This window comes from Nannospalax galili, unplaced genomic scaffold (assembly GCF_000622305.1).
Source record: "Nannospalax galili isolate Female #2095 unplaced genomic scaffold, S.galili_v1.0 scaffold475, whole genome shotgun sequence".
Lineage (NCBI taxonomy): Eukaryota > Metazoa > Chordata > Mammalia > Rodentia > Spalacidae > Nannospalax > Nannospalax galili.
Window position 1 is genome coordinate 3,716,716 of NW_008339435.1, and position 15,713 is coordinate 3,732,428.

At 39.3% G+C, this 15,713-nt stretch overlaps 2 protein-coding genes across 5 annotated transcripts in view; both read right to left on the bottom strand.

Moving 5' to 3' along the window:
* The window catches only part of Nras (NRAS proto-oncogene, GTPase), a 14,483-nt gene extending 12,151 nt beyond the window's left edge, over nt 1–2,332 (bottom strand). Inside the window, exons 1-2 of the mRNA XM_008834005.3 lie at nt 2,189–2,332; nt 1,590–1,717 (exon numbers count right to left, since the gene is read on the bottom strand). Coding sequence (XP_008832227.1) covers nt 1,590–1,700 — 111 coding nt within the window. The 5' untranslated portion in view covers nt 1,701–1,717; nt 2,189–2,332. The remainder of the gene's footprint in view (nt 1–1,589; nt 1,718–2,188) is intronic.
* Nucleotides 2,333–2,437: 105 nt separating this feature from the next.
* Nucleotides 2,438–15,713, bottom strand: part of Csde1 (cold shock domain containing E1) — a 40,859-nt gene continuing 27,583 nt past the window's right edge. For all 4 annotated transcript variants that reach the window (XM_008834010.2, XM_008834009.2, XM_008834006.2 and 1 more), the window contains 10 exons: nt 14,908–15,048; nt 14,658–14,822; nt 12,331–12,438; nt 11,138–11,313; nt 10,472–10,584; nt 8,946–9,065; nt 5,701–5,879; nt 5,098–5,261; nt 4,064–4,196; nt 2,438–3,733 (listed from right to left, as the gene is read on the bottom strand). In XM_008834010.2, coding sequence (XP_008832232.1) covers nt 3,686–3,733; nt 4,064–4,196; nt 5,098–5,261; nt 5,701–5,879; nt 8,946–9,065; nt 10,472–10,584; nt 11,138–11,313; nt 12,331–12,438; nt 14,658–14,822; nt 14,908–15,048 — 1,347 coding nt within the window. In that variant the 3' untranslated portion in view covers nt 2,438–3,685. The remainder of the gene's footprint in view (nt 3,734–4,063; nt 4,197–5,097; nt 5,262–5,700; nt 5,880–8,945; nt 9,066–10,471; nt 10,585–11,137; nt 11,314–12,330; nt 12,439–14,657; nt 14,823–14,907; nt 15,049–15,713) is intronic.

Consider the following 15,713-nt stretch of genomic DNA (forward strand, 5'->3'; position numbering starts at 1 on the left):
TAAAATGGTTGTCAGGTTGTCATATACAAAATGTTAAATGTCCCAAAGTCATTTCAAAGTGTGATAGTACTCAAAAAAAAAAAAAAAAAAACCCACAAGAATGTATATTGTTAAGGATTTGACTATTCAGTATTACTGCTATCTACCTTACTTGTCCCTCAAACAGCAAGTACTTAAAAAAGCCCCAAACTTGCATGCCTGCAGAAAAAAAAGTATCTATGTACCTATATTTTTTGAAACAGCTCTATTGCAGTTAGGGAATGAGAGATTAAACATATCTCTAATTGCACCCCACCTTGGAAACAGAATTTGTGTTCATGATTAAATACACAAATACCTTTTGTTTTAGGGAGACTATAATATCAAAAATGTCTTTTTCAACACAACTGATTGCACCTTTGAGAAATATTACTGAACCAATCCCTAAAGTCTCCAAACAAAGTACAATTAATTCCTCAGGCAGACAGACATGCAGTCATACAAAAAACTTTTAAACTGGGCATGAGGGTGCAGGCTTGTAATTGCAGTCCTCAAGGGCCTGAGGCAGGAGGGTTGACATAGGTTCAAATCCAGTCTGGAAGCTGGGCAGGTTGGTGCACACCTGTAATCCCAGCACTTGGAAGGCAGAGACAGATGGATCTCTGTTGAGCTGACCAAAGCAAGGGCCTGGCCAACCAGGGATGTATAGTAAGACCATGTCTCAAAACTAAACCAAACCAAAACAAAAAGCCAGTTTGGCCTACGTGAGACGTAAACAAAGAAACCATCAACAACCTCAGGAACTTCTAATTTAGCATTACAGCAATTTTACTTGTATTTGTATCTCTTTCTGTAGTATTAGAAATGTTGTTCTGTATGTTTTTTCTGGCAGTGTGGTGGTGGTGGGTATTGGAGTATATATAAATGTAACCTGTATAGACATCTGAATCTGACACACCCTTTGTGGTAAGTGGACAAGTTCACAGACAAAATATTTGTTTTATATTTTGGAAACAGTCTTGATAATGCAGTCCAGGCTGGTCTTGCATTAGAAGCCTCCTCTCTCAGCCTCTTGAAAGCTGGACTTACACAATCTGTACCCCAAAACTCAACAAGTTTATTAAAATTTAACATAACGAGCAAAATGGGACTTATGGGGATTTTCTCAGTATCATATACTAAATTGTAACGATGGAATTCCTAGGTACAATGACCCAAAACTTCAACTTGTTGTACCCCAACTCAAAGTTTGGACTAGCTAAAGAAAATAGAAAAATATCCCATTCTAGTATCTCCTACATGGAACTTCTTTTCCTGTGACTTGTGCTTCTATTTAACAGAGCTGCAATGTATGATGAAAAGACAAGAATTCAGCACTGACTTTGCAACAGTTTACAAAACTGTTAAAAACTGTAACTTTTAAAGGAAATCTTTAGAAGGTGAATAAGTATGAACTTTATAAACTCACTAAAACTTTATCTTATGGACTATAGTACCTCTAATAACTTTTTGCTTCCTCTCTACTATTAAAAGAACTGATAAAGGATATGGGTAAGGGAAAACCGAAAGGGAGAGATAGGGTCAGATGGCTGATCACCACAGGACCTCACCTCTATGGTAGGATCATATTCATCCACAAAGTGGTTCTGGATTAGCTGGATTGTCAATGCACTTTTCCCAACACCACCTGCTCCAACCACCACCAGTTTGTACTCAGTCATTTCACACCAGCAAAAACCTGTTGGAAAGCAACAATTAAACTGGCAGGCCAAACCTATAGTAATACCACAAGGCTTTCCATAATTAGGAATTACTAAAATCAGTTTCAAAAGCATCTGTTTCATAGACGCGATCTTCCACTTAGTTCGCAAAATGATTCAGAAAAGCAAAAATACTTGCAGGTGAGTGCGGGCCACAGATTTTTCGAAGAAAGCCCCGCGTGTATTTTCTAAATGTGCTCGGCCCCGCCCTCAGCCTCCGGGAGAGAAACCACCCCCCTTCCTACCGCCCAAGTCCGCTGGGCCCGAGTCAGCTCGGCTCCAGAGGCGGCCTGGCGACCACTTCCCTTTCACCGCTCCAGATCGCCTGGCCCGTTTGGCCGCGGCCCCCGCCCCAGGCCTTTGTCTCCGGCTCGCTGGGTTCCGGTCTCTCCGCCCCGGCGCTATATCCCTCCGCTCCGAAGCCAAGGCCACGTAGGCCCCGGCCTTACCTCAAGCTCCGCTGACCCAGCTTCGGGCGACTTTTGGACCTCAACCGAGAAAACTGTTGGAGACCCCGAAACCGCCATGAACAGCCCCAACCCGGGAGCGGCACTTCCGGCCCCGCCCGCTACGTAATCAGCAGGCGCCTGAGACCCCGCCCCGGCCACGTGGGCCTGCGACCCAGGAGTCAGGCGGCCGGCCGCACCCAGTCCCGCCCCTCCCACCCAGGAGGTTTCAATAATGAAAGCGCTAGGTGCTAGTGTCTCAAAAATCAGTAAAACTTTATTCGCTTCCATTCTTTCGCCATTAACATAAAACTGGAGAAAGCAAAAATGTTTTGTGTTTACAAAGATAAACGGCCTCTTTACCCAGAGATCAAAACCTCAAATGACAATGGGGAAGATGAAAGCGCCCTCCCCCACAACCCCTGAGCTGACCCTTGTCATCTTAAGACAAAGCCTTCAGTCCACTTGCTGGGGACCCTGTAAAGTGGCCAGTTCCAGATAGGGCCAAGAAATCAGGCCAATCGGTTCCCGTGATACAAAGCTGAACAGAAGCTACACCACGGATCAAGTGCCTGTATTCAACAGGACACAGGAACCAGGGGGCTGCTTATAAAAAAAACAGGATTCATTTCAGGCACAACTTTTTTATTTTTTTTTTGTTTTGTTTTGTTTTTAAATCAGTAAAAGAAACTGGGTCCTAGAAGCTGCAGTGGTCTAAGCAGCAAGTTTGTGCATTCGTCTTTTTGTTTAAATATGTTTAAATTACCACACGGCTGGCACACTTCATTTGCATGAAATTCTGCATCAAACATACTAATTGTAGTAAAGTTATTTACCCCCCCACCCCAGGAAGAAAAAAAAAAACCTACTCTGGAAGATAATTTTCACTGAAATCTAATCAAACTCCGTTAAGTGGATTGTGACAAGATTATAAATGATAGGAAAAATAACATTTTAATATTTGGCCATCAACTTAAGAAAATGGTTTGCTAGATAAATTTTTGCAATTTTTAAAATGTAATATATTCTACCCTCATATGGTCCTCAAAATTAAAGCATAATGAACAGGAAAGAAAAAGAACACAACTGAGTGCTAAGGCAGGATGTCTTGCCAGAAGTAATGAAGGTAGAGTATATAAATACCAAGTGCAGAATTTCATAGGGCCAACAAGGTAACAGTCTGTATTTGTCACTTAACACAGGCGAAGTGGATTTTGCAATTACCAGTTGCGTTAAATGCACCAAATAAAGCTCCTAAAACTGACACTATAAGGCGCCACCTTAAGTTTTCCAGGCTGCAACTGTGCATAATTTTAAAATGGTTTCTTAAATTTATTTATTTTTTTAAACATAACATGAGGAAGGTGTTAAAACTGGTGTAATAGCTCAATAGAATTAAGTATTCCAGATTTTGGGAGGGATGAAGAGGAAGATATTCAGAACCCTTCACCAGAATCCCCCCAATTGAGCATAGTGGATTAATGTGCTTTGTGGATGTGGTTAGTCAATGACACCAGCTTGACGGATCTTTCTTTCTGCACCAAATCCCTGTGAAGAAACAAAATAATTATGATTTGAGTATATAATAATATTCTGAGTAACAAAGATTTGAGTATAATCAGTCACAAGTATAAAATTCTAAAAAAAATAAAAAAGTACTATTTTTAATTATCATTCACTAACAGTTCTCTCCTAAGAGCAGGAAATGTCCTTTTAATTAAAGCAGCCATTATATAAAGGGCTGAACCAATTTATAGGGAGGGTGTCCCAACTAGCTACAAGCAATACTGAAGTTCTCTGCTTTGCTAAGTTTCTTAAGTTCTTAAAATAATGCTAGTTTATCAGTTGGCCTCCCTCAAGCCCTCGATGGAATCCTACCATTGAGTTATCTGGTCCCCTTGGCTGACGAAGAACCATCAGGCGAGGAACACTGGCATCATCTAGGGTGATATTCTTCAAGCGATTGACCAACCGATCAGGTCGAGGAGCTGCAACAGCCTTGGGACCCTCACTGTAAAAGTGTAAAGTGAGAAAAATCAGTATCTGGTGGGAAGCAAGCAAGCACTCCATGTTTCCTACCCAAATGACTCACTTTTAATGAGGGGGACTCTTGCCTCATCCTAGACAGCTAGCCAGACAAGACAGACAAGTTTGTTTATATATATATATATATATATACTTTTCCCAACTCAAAAAGTTTCAACTGGATAGAAGCTGTGAAGAATCATTTAGAGGGTCAACCCTAGATTTGTCTGCAACCAGAGAGACCAGTTCCATAGAGACATAAAACAAGGGAACAGACGGAAAACTTTCTAAAAGTGAAATATGAAGAAATAGTTCTAAGATTCCCAGTTCTAATGGTAACAACACTGATAGCTATATATATGGAAAACAGCATGAGTCATGAGGACTAAGGTATAAAAACTAGAAATTTAAGCAGCATCTATTCTAGAAATGGCTTGACAGGAAAAAGGGGGGGCTAATAAGCATAATTTTTAAAGAACAAGATTTCGTAGTATTTTTATATTTAGATGCAGCACACACAACGGTAGCACATCACAGGACCAAAGTGTTTCTCTGGTCAGGTTTATGTGAAAAAATAGTGTCAAAAAATAAAGGTTGAAAAAGTCAGGCATGCATGGTAACATACAACTATAATCCTAGCACTTGAGAGGCAGAGGCAGAAGTTGCAGCAAGTTCCAGGTCAGCCAGGGATACAAAGTTGAAACCTGTCTAAAACAAACAAGCATGACCGAAGGTAAAAAAGACAAAAGTGGAAATATATTACCTAATGGCCCAAAAAAAGACGAAAGAAAGGAAAACTAAAGAAATTTAATCTGACAAAGTACAGAATATACAAATTGAGAGTGAACTCTGGGTAGTTACTAATCCAAGGATAATAAACAACTCACCAGACTCTCCAAACATTACAGGCACTGCATTTCCCAGTGCGCTGATTAAGGATCACAGAGAACTCCACCTCATCTCCTGCCTGTAGCTCAATGCCATCTTGAACTTCTTTCACATGAAAAAAAAGCTTCTTGCTATCTCCTACTTCATAGTTAATAAAGCCAAACTGGACAGAGAAAACAAAAACAAACACACCAAAAATCACTAACTTAAAATGGGGGGCATCCTGGAAAATGGAACAGCATTTCACTTTGAACGATTGTGCGAACCTTCAGTAGGAAAGATTTATAAAACATGGTATTACTACTGATAAGCCAATTCAGCTAGTTGGCAGAATTCATCAGGGAAGATATCCTTGGAAACCACTACTATTCATTCTAAGCATGACTAAAATTTTCCCCACTATGTAATAGTAATTATTAATAATCACACTTATTTTCTTTTTGCTAATGTAGCCACTTCTTTTTTTTTCTTAAAGTAATAAAGTCAAGTAAAAACTAAGTGAATATTAGTTGATGGCTTCCCCTTGACTGAAAAAAAGAAGTCAAGGCTCTGCTTCCCAACAGATAAAAGAACAAATTAAGATCCAGAGACATGGCACTGACCTGATCTTTCACACACTCCACAGTGGCCCTACGAAGGGGTGTGATGTTGTAGGCCATAGTTTGTGCATTTTGGCCCAGGACACATAACTGGAACTTGACACTCTCCCCTTTCTGTAGGCAATCCCCTTTGTTGGCCATTCCAACTATGCCAAATGGATATACCTCACCTTTCATATCCCCTGTATGGAAAGTGGTACAGAGTTAAAATATACATAGTAAAAATGCATTTTGTTCCTTAAAAAGTTTTTTTAATCTTGAAAAGTTTTACCTTAAAGTTTAACAGGAATACTAAGTGTTAAAGATTAATATGGAAACAAATGACAAAAAACTTGACAGGTCATTAATAACTAATAAAATAAAAACTTTTAAATTGCATTTATCAATTTTTAAAACCACCAAACGTACAATACCATTAGTTAAATTTTAAGCAATACGGATTACTAATTTTATCCACATGACTGACTTCTGGAATGTATGAACCAACCAGCCAAAAATACTGATCAGGTAAGTAAACCAATAAGGCATGGGCAAAATAATGCAGATAAATTTGGTATCTCAGATTGTTTTGATTCGGACTCCCTCAAACCGCAGGGTCCTTTTTCTTAAAGATCAGGGATCATAAAACTTTTTGTTGCAGGTCAAAGAGTAAATATTTTAGGCTTTCATGTCATTCTGTCTTAACTACTCAATTCAGCTGATGCAATGAAAGAGTAACCAAAGTGTGTAATTTACAAAACCAGGCAAGTATCTTTTTTATCTGCTACACCTCCCATGCCCCCATCCCCCTGCCCCAATTCTGCACTACAACAGCACAAAGTTGCCTGGAAACCACTGTAGGAGATAGAAGTGAGTTCAGCTGCTCATCACCGCAGCATTCAAAGCCAATGAGCTGACAATTTTCATAGCATATGAGCCTCAAGATATTATCTTCATTTTAAAAATGAAAAAAACTGAGCTAGGATTTAAATAATCTAAGGTATAAAGTGGATATCAGACCTAGATCTGCTCAATTTCCAAAGCCACCTACTGAGCTACAATTATATTCCTGAATAGGAGATGCCCCTTCAACTAAAGCACGGAAATGTGGGCAAAAGGGGTGGGGGTGGGGTGTGTGTACACCCCAGGCAGTCCTTGCTTTGGACTATGTCCTACAGTCAAAGAGTAAGCAGATGGGGTCAGGTGAGGTGGGGGTAGAAAAAGGCATTAAAAGTACCATGTTAAGAAAATACAGAAAGAGCTGGGTGTGGTGGTGTACACCTTTAGTCCCAGCACTGGGAGTCAGTTGGATCTGAGTTCAAGGCCAGCCTGGTCTACACATAGTACATTGGCCAGGCTAGCAGGGGCTATAAGGGAGACCCTGTCTCACAAAGACCCCCCACACACACACACAAAAAAAGAGAAAATACAAAAAGAGGCCAGGTGTGGTGGTGCACGTCTTTAATCCCAGCACTGGGGAGGCAGAGGCAGGCAGATCTCTATACACAGCATGTTCGGCCAACTGGGGCTACAGGGAGATCCTGTCCCAAAAATACCAAAAAAAAAAAAAAAAAAAAAAAAAAAAAAAAAAAAAACAAGAGAAAGGTGGAAGGATGGAAAGGAAGGAAGGAGAAAAAAGAAAAAAAAATCAAAAGAAAAGAGTACCATTGTCATAAAAGGAGAAAGTGGGCCTGGAGAGGTGGCTCAGTGGTTAAGAGCACTGGCTGCTCTTGTAGATGATATGGGTTTGGTTCCCACCACGCAAATGGCAGCTAAATGACCCTAACTCCAGTTCCAGGGAATCTGACACCCTCTTCTGGCCTCTGCAGGCATCTCATGACATGGGTACACACAAGAAGATAAACATTTATACATAAGCTGGGCATGGTGGCACATGCCTTTAGTACCAGCATTCAGGGGGCAGAGGCAGGCAGATCTCTATGAGTTCAGGGCCAGCCTGGTCTACATAGTGAGTTCCACACCAGATGGGGCTTTAAAAAAAAAGCCTAAAGACTCATACGCGCGCACACACACACACACAAAATAAAAACACCCCCGCCCCGCCCGCTGGGCAATTAATGCATCTCATCTCACAAGTTAATAATGTTAGTATCACACACAACCATGGCCCTGTTAGGGGTGTTTTACCATTAGAGGGTTGTGGTAGTGGTGAGGCACTTTTTCATTAAACAGAAATTCTAAAAACCTCATGTGACAAAGCAATAGGCTATCACCACCAATTTTTGCCTCTTTCTACAATTAAGCTGCTCTTGATCTAAAGAGGTGGTCCCAGTGGTTAAGAGCACTGGCTGCTCTTGTAGAGGACCTGGGTTCAGTTCCTAGAACCCACATGATGCCCAACAAATATCTGCCAACTCCAGTTCTAGGGAATCAGAAGCCCTCTTCTGGCCTTCTTGGGCACTGCATGCAGCGATGCACTTACATACCTGTAGGCAAAAGACTCATACACATAAAAGTAAACAAATGAGCAGCTCTTGCCTACTTCACATTCTGACTTACAAGTGATACAAAGATTTCTTTTCTCTATAAGACAAGTCACCATCTGGTTGAAATTTATCATTAACTACACCAATATTTAACCTTGTTTCCTAACTATCCAGAGCTCACATTCACACTTATTTTATTTTTTTTTTTTAAAAACATGGTGTTAAGTACCAGAACTCTGGGAATACTTAAGAGGGAAAGAAGTAATAGAAGCATGGATCCCTAGGTGTTTTAAGGAACATATAAACTTTTTTTTTAAATTTTTGTTATTTTTATTTTATGTGTATGCATATATTGCCTGCATGTAGGTAAATGCACCCATGTCATGCAATGCCCACGGAGGACAGGAGAGGCTGTCTGATTCCCTGGAACTGGAGTTACGGACAGTTGTTAGTTGCCATGTGGGTGCTGAGATTCAAAACATGGTCTTCTGCAAGAACAACCAGTGTTCTTAACCGGTGAACCATCCCTTCAGCCCCCGGAACATATAAACTCTTGTAAGAAGTGTTCATATGGTTACTAATGTAAATGACTAGTAGACTGCAGAAAAAAAAAAAGTATCATTCAACATTAAATGCTCAGCACAACAGTCATTTGTTCACACAGGGTCACCTCATTTGAGGCATATAAAAATAAAAATAAAGCAAGGGAAGACAAGGCCCTTTAAGCAGCTTTTTAAGAAACCCGAAAACAGTAATGAACCCCACAAATTTTCAACCTCTGGAAATACTCATCAAAAGGCAGTTTGTCAGTGATGCACTTACCCTCCTCCACAATCTCAATCATTCCTTGGTACTCAATCTGTGTTGGATCAACACCCCTCAGAGGGCGAATGACCTTACCAGAGTAGATGGTGGGATCAGCTTCCTCAGTAATGCCATTCACTACAAAACAAATGTACACATAACCTCTCTTAGCAATTTTAAACTCTAAGAAAAGCAAAACAAAACAAAGCCTAAATGTGAACTTAAGGGTGTGTTGTCTGTTTGCTTTTCATCTTTTAAAAGAAGGTCATTCTTGCAGAAGACCCAGGTTCGAATCCCAACCCACATGGCAACTAACTGTCCGTAACTCCAGTTCTAAGGGATTCGACTGTATCTTCTGTCTGCGGGCATTGTACAACATGGGTGCACTTATCTACATGCAGGCAATGCACACATACACACGAAATAAAAATAGTAATAAAAAAAAGACTTCTACTTCTAATAATGTGTATATGTGTGTCTCTGTGTGGATTTGAGTAAATGCCTGCAGTCCTCCCAAATGTCAGAAGAACATGAGCTGCCCAAGAGCTGCAGATACAGGTGACTGTGAGCCACCTGACTTGAGTGATAGGAACTGAACTTGGTTCCTCTGAAAGAGCAGCAAGTGCTGAGATTACAGGTGTGTGTCACCCCAACCAGCTGGCTGCCTAACCTAAGCAAAAGTCAAGTTCTCTTTCTTGAAAAATTGCCTGACCTTAAATACTTCTAAAATACCAATTAGGAAGCCTGATTTTGGCATATAAATTCAATGTGTTTGGTGTAACAAGTACCCACATCCCCTTTCCCAGGGATCAGATCACTTTTTGGTGCAGCCTTTCTAGGTCACTAAACAGAAACACTAATGACTCCTCGATTTGTTTCATACCATGTATTACTGTCATTCCAAACAAACTGCACATATTATTTTGCTTTGCCTGCTTTTTTCCACCAAAAAACTAAGTTGAACAAGGATTTCTTCATGACTGTATCTCTAGTGCATGAAACATAAGATATTTATGGACTCAAAATGGATGGTCTTAGCTGTCATCTCTATAGGATTCACCAAGAGAAAATGTTATTTTAGGAATTTAGATCAAAGACAAAACTTACTTGCAGGCTGCAAAAAAGTCAGAGATCCTAGAGCTGGCATGTGTATGCATTAGGCCCTGAGCTCAATTGCCAGCACTGAACTCATTACCCCAAAAGCCAGAAATATTAGTATATAAACATGGATTTTTAAAAATTGAAGGGAAATATTAAAGACATTTAATACAAATTTTCTAAAATATTGGCAACAGTGTTTCTCAATTTTCAGTGTTATCAGAATCATTTAAAGAACTTATTAAAACAGTTTGCCATGCCTAGAATTTCAGAAGTCTATGGTAGGGTCCGAGAAATTTATGACAAGTGACCAAGACAGTACTGATCTGGCTATCATATCTTTTAAGAATGAATGGTATAGAACTGGGCTTTGTCTTCCTTTCCCACCCAATCCCTATCTTCCAATCAAAACACAGGCTTAATAAACAGAGGAGTCAATTCATTACCTGAGTGAGTTTTGTTGACTTTCTCAGCACTGACTTTATTGCCTTTGCCTTTGGACAAACTATATTCAACCATGTCCCCCAGTTCCAGGCTATCAACATCACCAGAGAACTCACTAAAGGGAAAGGAAATGACATTTAATTAAGCCATTACCACAAACATCAACAGCAGTAAGTAGCACTTATTCCATTGATAACAACATACATGGTAATTCTATTTATGATGGACTCTTGTTTTAAGTCACTGACTCAAATATACTATCAATAGGGAACCACTAGTCCCAGTGTCAAGATAATGAAACTAGGAAACAAGGGAGCTAATTCATTTGATTAAAGTTATATAGGTACCAAATGGAGTCTAGATTAAAATCTGAACTATCTAAATTACTGAAGAACCAAGGTTGTTTTTTACAATGTGCCTTAACTGTGTATATCACAAATGCACAACCCTCTGGTATCAACATTACAAGAAAACAATATTTTTTTATTGAAGCAGAATGTGCAAAGGCAGTAGGCATATGTATTTCTATGTTTTTGGCCACATGGCCTCTATACAAAGGTAGATGACTAACTTCTATCATCACCAAAAAAGTATCAATTTTTTTTTTTTTACTTTAATTCCAAAAGAATATGATAGTAAGCTGCAAGATCCAAAAAGGTATTCCTTACCTATAATGGAAAAAGATTTCCTTATCATGATTGGCTGTTTCAATAAATCCAAAATTATCTTTCAGAGTTGCCACATAACCCAAGAGCCTTTTGGAGTTAGAATTACGACCTAAAAGTCGCACACAAGTTGCAACCTGCTGTCCAGGCCTCTGTTTGTCACTAATACTAAATTCAACCTGCAAAAAATAAGGATTATCACTAATGCCATTATCATGTCCACAAAAAGCTCTTTAACTCCAAAAATGAGACCAGAAACTCCCCCAGACCATGCCTTTCACCCCAGAGTTCTTTTTTAATCACTTTGATGGAATAGATTTTCATAAAAACATATGATGTTGGGGCTGGAGAGATGGCTCAGCGGTTGAGAGCACTGACTGCTCTTTCAGAGGACCCGGGTTTGATTCCCAGCACCCACATGGCGGCTACGAACTGTCCTTAACTCTAGTTCCAGGGGAATCCAAAGCCCTTTTCTGAACTCCATGGCATTGCACGACACAGGTGCACTCACATACATGCAGGCAATACACTCATACATGTAAAAAATAAAATAAAAAAAAAATAAAGTTAAAAAAAAAAAACCAAAAACACATGATGTCAATCCATTTCTCACAAAGGATTGTTTTGTTCCCTCATGTGTATGTCTTCTAACCGTATTCTCACTAAAGGAAGGTTATCTGGAAACTAGGCAATGTAAAACTTTGGCATGATGTTACAATGGTGGCGCACACCTTTAATGCCATCAGAGGCAGGTGGATCTCTGTGAGTTCAAGGCCAGCAAACTCCAGGTCAGCTGAGGTTACAGAGAGACCCCGTCTCAAAAAGACCAAAAAGAAAAAAAAAAGCCTCCCACAACAACAACAACAAAAACAATGACTATTTTAGTAATAGTTTTAACTTTCTTATGAATATTAAGGGCAGTTCGTAGCTGCCATGTGGGTGCTGGGAATCAAACCCGGGTCCTCTGCAAGAGCAGGTATATGCCACCACACCTGTGTGTAAAGATACCAAATGCTTAAATACAGACTATTCAGTGTGTTTTAACAGCTTGCTAGACTGTGTTTTAGTTATATATTTAACCTTTCTTAAGTGCAAAAAATACTTCAGCCAAACTTGATAAAATTAAACCATCCTCCACAATTTATGATTAAGATGGCAATCTTTAACCCTGCTTCAATTAAACTGAATTATCTTACCTTATCTCCTATTTGAGGAGAAGTAGATCCTTCCACATCCTTGGCTTGAAAAGCAATAGTGAGCTTCACCCCACAGTCATCATAAGCAATAATGCCATCCTCAGCCTCCTAAAGAAAAAATACAATGAAACATCCTCAAGAACAAATAAAAACAAAACAAAAGGGAAATGGGAGAGGAAATACTAGAGAAAATGCATGATTAAAAGGTATGTTTGCTTTAACCCAGAACAGTCTCATCTTGCTCCATCAGGCCTTTCCATTTAATCAGAAATCAACCTGAGCACATTTTCAGACAAAAGAAAAATGTGCACTACATATCCAGTTTCATGTCCCATAAAGAAGAGTCTTTACTATTTCCTAAAGAAGCTAAAGTGTCCTCTTCAATATCCCATAGCACTTCAGAGTGTTTAAACACTTATTATCAATCAAAGGGTTGAGAATTTTTACTTTGGTATAGGAACTAACAACTCAAAGCACTTGACAATAGTTACATTAGTACTTCCACAATACCGAAAAAAAAAAAATTCAGTTTCAATATATGTAATCGGATAGTAAGTAATGCAATAAATGACACCATTTTGTGGTTTAGCATCATTTCTGTGGGGACAGTGTTCCTATCAGCAATCTAGCTGTCTTCTCTCCTAAAGCTTCACCCCCCATTGCTTATTACATCATCAAATCAAATTTGCTTCTGAGTTCTTCTACAATTCATTTTTTTTTTTTGGACTATATTTTTGAAACAGGGTTTCCCTGTAGTCCCAGCTGGACTGGAATTCACTATGTAGACCAGACTGACCTTGAACTCAGAGATCCGCCTGCCTCTGACTCCCAAGTGCTGGGATTACAGGTGTGCACCACCATGCCAGACTTACAATTCACATTTTTTATGACTATATAATAATTTACTGAACATACACAATTTACCAGGCAGGTATTTTGAATCACCAAATCTGTTGTGGCAAAGCTACCTCTATAGTTACTCTTACTCTCTTCAAAATAGGATAAAGTCCTAAGTTAGATAAACTCAAAGTACAAAACCAGTACAATGATTCCTCAGTATTTTTAATATTTTAAAAAATTATTTTATGTACTTCATAAACACACCTATGCATGCAATGCCAATGGAGGTCGTAAGAGGGCATTGGTCCCCTGGGACTAGAGGTAGGGCTACTAGGTGCCATGTGAGTGCTGGGAATGGAACCCAGGTGCTCTCCCATAGCAGCCAGTGCTTTAATGGCTGAACTCTCTCTCCTCCAATAATTCTTTTTAAATAACCTGATACTCCAGCATCACTCATGTACCTTGGTCACTGTCCTTCCCACACAGGCTTATAGTAATACTATTATGTTCCTGAAGTAAACATCTGATACCAACAGAAAATCTTGGAATACATAACAAGGTCTTAATTCTTTGGAGTAATAAACTCCCCCTCAATCTAGTTACATCCTGATTTCTCATCATTTCCTCTATTTTCCTTCATTCAAAACAAAACAAAAAGCCAACCTTCTTCAAAATTAGTTACCTACTGCTTTCTAAAGCACTGTAACTGTACCTCTTTTCTATGAGAAATGCCCCCTTTTATCTCCTATTAAATGTAAGCACAGTCCCTTAGTGGAGGTCATTTTAGATCTTCCCAGTCAGAATTAAACTTTACCAAGGGCACCCTCACAGATCTGCTTTTGTGTGTATGGGGTGGGGGGGTGTGCTGGGGATCGAACACAGGCCCTTCAGGGAGGCATTTTACTACTTTAGTAATTCCTCTCAGACTTTTAACAGGAACATTTAATATCCAGTATGAATTGTTTCTATACTCGTCTCTCAATGTGTTATTTTTGATAGCAGAATTATCTCAAACATCTTTAGATTAAATGAATTTTTCAATAAACAAAGTTCAAATGTGTGAACTAAACAAATTCAATTTTGGAAAAATTTACTTTACTTAAGGCTTTTTGAGTGGTCCCCAAATAAAAAAATTTTTGGCTGGCATGGGGAAGGCCCATAGACACTGGCTAAAGGCTGAACACCCAGTCCTAAAATGTCAAAGATGCCAAGGTTATGTTATTAGAAGTACTTTAAACAGTTGTTTGCTTAAACAGTTGTTTGCTTAACTTAACTCCCTACGCAGCTAAGGATGACCTAAAATTCCTGATCCTCTGGCCTTCACCCACCAAGTGCTGGGATCACAGGGTGGTGTGCATCACCATGGCTGTCTTATAGAGAATTTTCAAAAGGAGACATTTTATTGTTATGTGGACTCCACTGCTGCCTGCAAGCAAAAGAGAAAAAATAAAGACATACAAAAATTGTTTTGATCACATAAAACTCACCTTGTCTTTGCTTTTATTTGGGCTAGTGGTTTTAGGATTGGAAAAAGTGGCTTCTTTTTCTACAGTGCCCAAAAAACGATGATCTGAATGGGAATGGAATGAAACTGTGCCCTTGGGAAGTTTTTTAATCCTAATAGCATGATTTCTTTGGGCAGAGAGCATATCCTACAAACAAAACAAAATTAACCTTAAAACGACAAAGAAGGCAGCAGAAAAACCAACCCCCAACATTTTTTCAAGCCCTACTCACAGGAACCACAGTAAACTCTACTTCATCTGCAATGTGAAGCTGGTTCCCATCTAGAATTTCACTGAAGTGGAAGAACATTCGAGCATCTCGATCCACACACTTGATGAAACCAAAACCATCTCTCATGGCAGCAATCACACCCTGAAACCCAAGTAACATTTTCACAGACTGTAAAGTTTGTCAAGTAAGGCAACATTCAACTTCAGCAGTAGCACCAGGTTAAATCTCTTAGGAATTCTTTCAATGAGCAATTTGATTGCTCTACTTGCATTTCAGCTTTTCATTTATATATACAAACTCATTGATTTCAAAAGTATGTAAGATTTTGCTTAGCATATTGGTGCACACCTTTTAATTACAGCAGTAGGAGGCAGAGGCAGCCATATCTCTGTGAGACTGAGGCTAATCTGGTCTACATAGTGAGTTCCAGGACAGCTGAGGTACAGGTAGACCCTGTCTCAAAAGACCAACAGAACAAAACAAAAAAAACTTCAAGGTTGGAAAGACGGTTCAGTGGTTAAGAGCAATTGCTACTCTTCCAGAGAACCTGGGTTTGGCTCCGAGTAACCATATGCTGGATAACAACTATCTGTAACTCCAGTTACTAGGGATCTGATGCTATCTTCTGGCCTCCATAGTCATTGCAAACACATGGCACACATACATACATGAAGGCAACACACTCATATACATAAAATTTTAAAAATACAAGATTTTATTAATTCTTTGAGAATTTCAAACAACGCATTTTGATTGAATTTACTCCACATTCTTCCCAGGTCTACCTCCCACTTCCAGTCTCTCTC